This window comes from Propithecus coquereli, unplaced genomic scaffold (genome assembly GCF_000956105.1).
Source record: "Propithecus coquereli isolate 6110/MARCELLA unplaced genomic scaffold, Pcoq_1.0 Scaffold6, whole genome shotgun sequence".
Lineage (NCBI taxonomy): Eukaryota > Metazoa > Chordata > Mammalia > Primates > Indriidae > Propithecus > Propithecus coquereli.
In genome coordinates this window covers 2030901-2039597 of record NW_012151951.1, presented here as the reverse complement: position 1 = coordinate 2039597, position 8697 = coordinate 2030901, and the positions used below count along the sequence as shown (strand labels likewise).

Here is an 8697-nt window from a genome sequence, read left to right as displayed (position 1 = left end):
TGTATTAATTCTTACAACTGCATGTGAATCTACAATAATCTCAAAAGAAAAAATTTAATTTAAAAAAGTTTCAATGTAACTTCCTTAAAAAACAATTTCTCTCTACCTCTTCTGCAACCTTACTATCTTTTATCCCAAACATATTCAGAAAAGTAACACTAATTATAAAACACTTCATACTTTATTGCAATTACTACTTTAACCATCTATTTCCACAAATCGTTGTGGCATCTAAACATACTAGCAATAGATATCACTGTAAGCAAGGATTTTCATATCTGTTTTTGCCATTAGATTACAAGCTTCTTGAGGGCAATGATGTATCTAGTTTATTTTTTATGTATCCAAAATTAAATGTTCTTAAAAAAACTAACCTTTCACTATGTGAAAATCCTATGTGCCTAGATCTAACATATGTCAAACCTGTGTTTTTTAAAAACCCTTTACTGAATAGCAAAATATAGAAAAAGGGCACATATTATTGAGTCTTACATAGGGGTCTCTGAAAGATACCATACTCTACAGGATTCAATAGGTGCCAACACTGTCTAATGCCCAAAGGATATGCCACTTTCTTTGCAAGAAGAGACACTAGAAAGATGGCACCATTTAAGAATCAAAGGCTCTCCACACTATGTCATGAAGACTACAGGCCATAATGACATAAACCCTCACTAAACACCAAGCCAACTCTAGAATATTATCAGGCTTCTCTAAGCATTTCATCCTGCCTGAGGTTCTCTTAAACTCAGTTCCTGACTCCAAAACTCTGGCAGCACCTAGAAAATCCCTCTGTCAATCTCAATATCCTTTCCACATGTAATAACAGCCCTGAGACCACTATTAAATTTAGAAATGTACAATATATAGAATGTATTATATGAAATATTTTTGAAGCCTAGCTTTATATTCTAAAATAATAAACATGTTATATAGACTGAAAGCAATGTTCTTAGGAAATATTTCCATATTGGGGTCCTCTTTTATCAAAGGCCCTTTCACCATGATGATTTTCATAGTACACGCATTACTCCCACAACAGTTTTCAAAATGCAAATTGGTTATTAAGCAGTAATAGTTGCAAATACAAAACAGCTACTTTATCTGAATGGTGTTATATTTTCTTTACCATAACAAAAAATGAAGCTGGTAACAAGAATATGTAAGAGTTCTGTGCTAATGACATTATGGGTAGTGACACGAATAAGAATGGCCATTAGTCTTAAGCAAAAGGTCATTATAATCGAATATGGATTTTCTCAATGATCTTTAAAAGTTTCATATATACATAACTGTTTTTAAAAAAACTTTTTTTAAATATTTTTTTTGAGACAGAAGCTCACTCTTTAGCCCAGGCTGGAATGCAGTGGTGCGATCATAGCTCACTGTAATCTCCAGCTCCTGTGTATAAACGATCTTCTGCCCTTGCCTCCCAATTAGCTCACTACAGATGTGTGCCACCATGCCCAGATAATTTTTTTGTTTTTTTGTAGAGATAGGGTCTCGCTATGTTACCCAGGCTGGTCTTGAACTCCTGGCCTTAAGCGATCTTCCTGCCTCAGCAATTCTCCTGCCTCAGCCTCCCAAAGTGCTGGGATTACACGCATGAGTTTTTGAGCCCAGCCTATTAAAATAATTTTGCATTGCAAATATAAAGCAGTATGGCCTGAACTTCTGTTTTCCCAGAAGAAAATTATTGTCATTATATTTTGTTTAGAACATAGTTACTGAAATCTAGCAAAAAAGACTGAGCAGTTCTTTATGGAAAAAAATAACATTAAAATTATCCACAGTTTTTATTTGTTTAGACATGTAAAATCATGCTATGGGTAAGAAAAATAACTTTAAAGTTCTTATAACAATCATATATTTACATAAACTATATTATATTACCTGCCATATTGTCTAATATATCTGAGCCCCAATCTCCTTGAAACACTGATGTTAAAATGTTGTCAAATAAATGAAGTTCCTTCGCACCAACAATTTTGTCACGAAATAAGCGCCGTGCTTCATATGCTACAATTTCTAATACATAATCTAGTGGATGGTTTGAGGATCCTAAAAAAGGCAAAATTTTCTTTAATTGTAATAAAACTCAAAGGATTTAAAAATGGTCTGTTTAATAAAATATTAGAAAGAAATAGAGAGTAGGAATCTACATACCATAATTTTGGCATCAGATAAATAGAAGAAAAGGAAAAAGAGTTAAAATTCATTTTGTTAATGAGTTGGTACATTTTTGTGATCACTTAAAGGCTACATTACACACTATCAAGTCTAGTTGCTTAATAAAAATATCAATTCCAAAAAGTATATTAAATACGTTTTGGCTACAAAGAATAATGATTTCTTTTTTCCCAAAATCAAGTTTTAATAGCGACAATCTTACAAAGTTTGAAAGAAGAAATATATTATTTTAATAGTAATATTTAAATTTAATAGTCATATAATTTTCAAAATATAATTACTGTTATAATACTCATTTAACATATCTATTACAAATAAAATATACATCATAATTGCGCGCACGCATACACAAAGATACACTAGCAAAACTTACCTCCTTCTAAATCATATCTGAATAAGCCAAGAACCCACTGGGTAAGAATGCAAGGAGTAAAGAAATAGTGACTATAATCATCAACTGTAAATTTGGCCCGCACCTAAAAAAGGAAATATAGTAAATAATCTTTCTACTTTCTTAAATTCATAAGCTATAAATTTTTCAGTCACCTTGGACTCAGAGGAATGCCCATTTTTACCTGTGAGTGGAACTGTATTTCAATATAACTGATATCATTAGCTATCCTTATATTATATTTTATGCACTTAAAAACACTATTCTAAGGAGGGTTCATAGGCTTCAACAGCAGGCCAAAGTCTGGCCAAAAAAAAAAAAAAAAAGGTTGAAAAGCCTTGCTAAAGAAATGAATTCAAGAAAAACTATCCTAACCTTTATAAAATGATGGTGGCAATTCCAGGTCTAGGTAAGAATCATTTTCTAATGGTGGGGACCACAGAGCTATCTTACGTTCAAGAAGTCACTGAACAAATCAAAGTGCTTCTCTCCTCAATATATAACCAATGAAGAGCCTATCCCTTCCTTTCTATGGACAGAGCCATTGCTCTAATTTTGATCTTGATTATTTAACATCTGAGTTAATTTTTTTAAAGTAAGTTGCTGCTTTTTAACTTAACTTGCCCACTTTTACTCCAGTACTACCAAAAGCATCTTCTGCAAGCACTTCCATAACTTGCAAATGCTATTCTCTTTATCTGGGAGGAAGACCTTTTTTCATCTTCAGCCGCTTTGTACATTTCTATTCATTTTCCAAAACTCAGATCAAATTTTGCCTCCTAAACAACTACCATATACAACAAAGTTATTTACCCCCTCCTCTGTGCTATCTCTGTAACTTGGACATACTATTATTACTACATTTATCACTCTACATTAACGGTTTATTTATATGTCTCAATCCTTCAGTAGACTGTGAACTTCCAGAGAGGAAACTCAGTCATTTGTGCATCCCTAGGACTACCACTGGTGAGAGAAGGTGCTCAATAAATGTCTTGTGCATCCTCAAAGCCTATTTTCAAGTATCTTCCCCACTTTATCAAGGAAGAATACTTCAGACATTTCCTCACAGGCAGCAGGAAAGAAATAAACATTAAAGACTACTCTCAGGTTTGAAGAAGCTTGGAAGACAGAAACTGATAGAAGTTAGGAGAAAGATCTGGTTTTGGAAATAGGATGAACTCCATTCTAAATATGCTAAATTTTAGCTGACAACTGACTAACTATCCACCACAAATCTATTCATTGAACAAATATTTATTGAGAGCCTATTAGAAACTGTGTCATGGATACAATAGTGCATAAGGCACACACAGCACTTGTCCTCACAGAGCTTATGCTCTAGTAGAAAAATCTAATAAACAACAGGAAAGTAAAGCCTGGGCATCAACACGGAAGTCACGATTAAAGGTAGTCCTTTGAGCTTGACACTAGAGGACATGAAAACTATAATATAAATGGATACATACCTGCTCATACACTTGTACCATAGATCCTGCCAAGAGATAAATTTTTGATGAAGAACCCCAAATAGAATGATTCTTCAGATTTTTATGTAGAACTGGTTCCAAATAGGCTCCATATATTGTTTGTAATTGCTCTCTTTCTGGGTAACTAAAAAAGGACAAAGAAGAAAGTTAAAATAAATCAATATTCTAAACTATTATTTCATTGTTAAGTTACAGCAGTGGTTTCCAAACTGTGCTGCTCTGAGACCTAGATACCTCTAAGGCTTACCACCCAAGGATAAGGCCAGGTTCAAGTTCCCTATTCTCACTTCAACCCAATTTGATCCCAAAGTATCTACTACCAAATGCTGGGGGTCCTAGAAGAGGACTCCAAAAAAATCTTTTAAAAACATTATCATTTAAAAACCACTGATCTTTAAAAAGGCCAAAAGGAAAATTTTACTTTAAAAAAAGCATTTTGAATTAAGTATAGCCTATACACAGGGCAGTAATCCATGTCAGAACTATAAAAGTAGAACCAATATAGCAAATAAAAATCAATCCATTTTTCCCAAACCAAAATTTATTTCAATACAGCATAAGTGATGGCAGGAACACTTCTGAAAGAAAAATGTTAATTGATGAGGTAAAATTAGCATGAAAGCATATAAACAAAGTTTTGTAATATTCAAATATTTGTAATATAATATTTGTAGGTTCAATATAAACAGAGGAGACAGTGCCATAACCAGAAAATTTGGCAGTCCCTGTAAAAATTATGGACCATGAGACAGATAGATGTATTAGGATTGATGCCATTAGCCATTAAAATGACCTGCCTCTCCCTTGTTCAGATTTAAATTATCTTTTTGGTTATCTTCATAAAATTTGATAATATTTTTGTTTTATGAATCACATAAAATATTTAAATCTAAAATTCAGATTCCTGATATTGACATTTCAGAACAGGGACTATACAAAACAGTTCTGTTTCTTTTTTTTTTTTTTAATTTGCTAATTAGCTTGCTTTAATCATTTTGTAATGTCAACATGTATCAAAACATCACATTGTATTCCATAAATATATACAATCATATATAATTGTGCAATTTAAAATAAATAAATGTTTGGTAGAATTCACTAGTGAACCCTTCTAGGCCTGGTGCTTTCTGTTTTGGAAGGCACGCCCTCTTCCTATTATCCAACCAAATGCTAATTTAAGTGCAGCCGTGAGGGCTGTGACTGATGTAATCAATTCCTAAAGCTTACATTAATAACAACCAAGGGTATTTCCTAAATGGGCATAATTCCATCCAGTGGGTAAGATATCAGTTTTTTGTTTTTCCTTTGCAAGGGCTGGGAAGTGATGAAAATAAATTAGTTCACCCCCCAAAGATATTGTTTAACCTCTAAAGCATAAAAAATCTATATAATATCTTATACAAATTAATCAGTGTTCTTACAAAAGTAATGCAGTTTTGGACTGATGACATTATGCTGTATTTGTGGTGAAGTACTAGGCACAAGAATATATGCAGCAATTAGGCATTTTCAGTCTACTCAGTCTCTAAGGTTATTTAATTCTTGGCATTATATAATATCTGACATGCATGTTGGTACTTAAGTACTGAATTGTGGAGAGTAAGAAGCAGTGTACTATAGTTACACGTTTTGTATCTAACAAATAATTGTTGTATTGAACAAATCTCTTCTCTGAACTGTGTGATTTGTTTTGCTGCTGGTCGCTTGTAGTAGATTCTTGATTTGGTTCTTCTTCCGTATTCACGCTTTGTCCAACTGCAGTCTCTAACATTTCTTCATCTTCTTCATCATCATGTAGTTCTTTTTAAATTAATTGTCTAGCTATAATGATTTAATATTCAGCCCTTCACTGCAGTGAAGCTTCCTTTTCATTTCAGATTTTCACTTTTTTTCCTCGTTCTCCAAGTGCGAGGTCGCTTTCGTCCTCTCCCCTGCTTTCTTGTTCCCGAACCCGTTGCTTTGGCTCCTAGCCGTCAGCAGGAGCTCATTTCTCAGCTAAGGCATGTGGGTCCTGGCTTCAGCGGTTTCTGAATCACTACGTGCACCTTCATCATCACCTTTCACACTATGGGGAGGAGCGCTTGGTTCATTTATCTTCATTAAACCACAGTCTTTGTCCGCTGGATGATACGCCGCCACGATGTTCATTTTATCCCACTTCTCGGACTTTTTTTTTTGCTGAGCTCCTCGTCAACACTCCCGGGCTGTTCTCCCTACGCCCTGGTAGAGGAGGTCATGGAGATCTGTTCTTCCTGGTCACTGCTGCGCGGGCGCTCGGCTGGCGGCTCAGGGTCGCTGCTTGGCACGGGGTCAGCGAGGAGAAGCGTCGGGCGCTCGCAGAGACCCGCCGGGCAGCTGCGGAGCCCGCGCGGGGTAAGGCGGACTTACCTCTCGTCTTGCCTCCCGTCTCGGAGACGGCTTCGGGCCAGTTCTATTTCTTTATGTATTTCAAATAAATAAGATGCTTTGATTAAAGCCTTTATCATACTAAATTATTACCTATATTTTGGGAAGGGAAGGAAAAAATTTGAGAGCTTAAGTTTGACCATTTTTACATTCTATGTTTTAAAGAAGTATCATTAACTGATACTTTCAGTAAAATGCAATTATATACGATGTCTCCTTAAATTAAAAAAAATTTTTAAACACTAAAATACATACTCTATAGCACAAAGACGAACAATAGAAGTAAATCTGGTAGTAAGCTTGTGTCTTCCCAGTCTTCCTCCAGCTGACATAGAAGCCACAATTTGAATATTTTCCAGACCAACCCATTCCAAATTTTCATCATAAAATCCTTGATATGTCAATACCTATTTAAAAACAAATATATTTCAAATGTTTTATACTTAAGATTTTCTAATAATGATAAAAGATATTTTTGCCTAAGTTTCAATTATTTCCAAACACAATCATCGTCTTCTACCTAACTCAAGAATTTAAGATTGAAATATATCTTAAATTCTTATACCATTAAAAAATACTGTTCAAATCTCTATGTTCTATTAATGTTAGCTAAATTATCCTAGTTGTTAAAATGGTTCTCTCTCCAATAAACACTATAATTCAGAGAAAATATAAATCTACTAGCAATATCAAAAAAAGTAAAATGTCAGGGTAAATATAAGGAAATTTTTTTCTATAAATATTTCATTATATTTTGCAGTTAAACAGTGAAGTTAAATTTAGACCTACATAAATAGGCATAATAAGCTCTAAGAATTTAAAGTTTCTATTAATAATAAGATGTAAATAACACAAAGGGAAAAAAATCTTCCACACTGACTGAAAATATATGATCTCAAATCCTTATATAGGCAAACAGGGAGACTAATGGGCTAACGCGGCCAGAGAAAAGGAATGACACTCAGTGCAACCGCTATCAGTAGAATGCATACTTTAAAAAATGAAGGAAAAATTCCCCGAACTCCAACATCATCCCAGCTTCTGTTTTCCTCCTTGTTTAAGCAATAAAGGACAGGCAATAGATGTAGAGTAAAGGCTGTTTCTATTCTCGCTGTCAAATATCATCTTGATGTAATACTAACTTTTAAAGGGAGGAAAATCAAAGAAGGTAGAACTGGAACAAGATTAAAATGCTTCAGGAGTTTAATTTCCATGACACATCCAGATAAAATTGTCCCTGAAGGAGGAAAGCAGATTTTCTATCTATGAGAAAAGTTAATGAAATTAAATTATTTCCAATTATATTAAAACACTTCAAGTGATAAGACTTACTTGTTGTAGGAAAGCCACCAAAGTACTGGTCCCCCATTTATCAAGCTTGGGTAGGTTGATATCTTTTAAGTACAAAACAAGTCTTTCACAGTCTTTTGGTCTGTACACACGACCAGTATTAGTACTGATCACCATGCAAGTCTGGCTCAGTTTCTGCAGGAGATGTCGAGAAGTAGTCTGCGCACTACAATGAACTGTAGCAATTTGAGTGGACCGGAGTTGGGAAAAGGCATACCTCAGCAGCATCCTGTGAAAAATGTATGACATCTGACTTTGATGAAAATGCAACCAACAAAATATATTTTCTATTCAATATAAAATTTCTATCTTATAAATATTTCAATTTGTAAAATATGTATGATGATGTTTAAGGGTAAAGTGGTAAACATGGATACAGTTTCCATAACTATCAAGGTATCTTTCTAACCTTTAGACGAGAAAAAAATAAATTCATATTTTAAGGCATTCTTAGGATGAGGTTTCAGCCAAAAAAAAAATCAAAGTTCTCAGAAGTAATCTTGTTTGATAAAGTAAATATAGAATATACCAACTGTTTCCTCATAGTTGAAGAAAAGATGTTAAGATTTTAACTTCTCTTAGTTAAAAAAAAAAAATTACCGTGATTTTACAGAATTGTTTAAATTACTACTCTCCCACTAGAAATGTGAAACTAATAATCCATGGCTCCTTTATTTCAAGAAACTATGCTCCATAGGCACTAAAACTAGGCCGAATTCCACTGAAATAAAAGCTATTTTTAAGAAGCGAATTTCAAGATTCAAATTTTATAACTAACACTAATAGTAATTTCTGAGTATATCTAAGTTATTCATTTTTTCTTATGATTATATGCACAGATTCTTTTGGGGAGTATCTTTTCAGATTGCT

The 8697-nt window shown here is 33.8% G+C and overlaps 1 protein-coding gene and 1 pseudogene across 1 annotated transcript in view; both read right to left on the bottom strand.

Annotated features, from left to right (window-relative positions):
• The window catches only part of DYNC2H1 (dynein, cytoplasmic 2, heavy chain 1), a 522114-nt gene that overhangs the window by 434731 nt on the left and 78686 nt on the right, over window positions 1-8697 (bottom strand). Inside the window, exons 33-37 of the mRNA XM_012659112.1 lie at window positions 7810-8076; window positions 6733-6884; window positions 4051-4195; window positions 2564-2666; window positions 1894-2061 (exon numbers count right to left, since the gene is read on the bottom strand). Of these exons, the coding sequence (XP_012514566.1) occupies window positions 1894-2061; window positions 2564-2666; window positions 4051-4195; window positions 6733-6884; window positions 7810-8076 (835 nt within the window). The remainder of the gene's footprint in view (window positions 1-1893; window positions 2062-2563; window positions 2667-4050; window positions 4196-6732; window positions 6885-7809; window positions 8077-8697) is intronic.
• LOC105822149 lies at window positions 5603-6557 on the bottom strand (annotated as a pseudogene).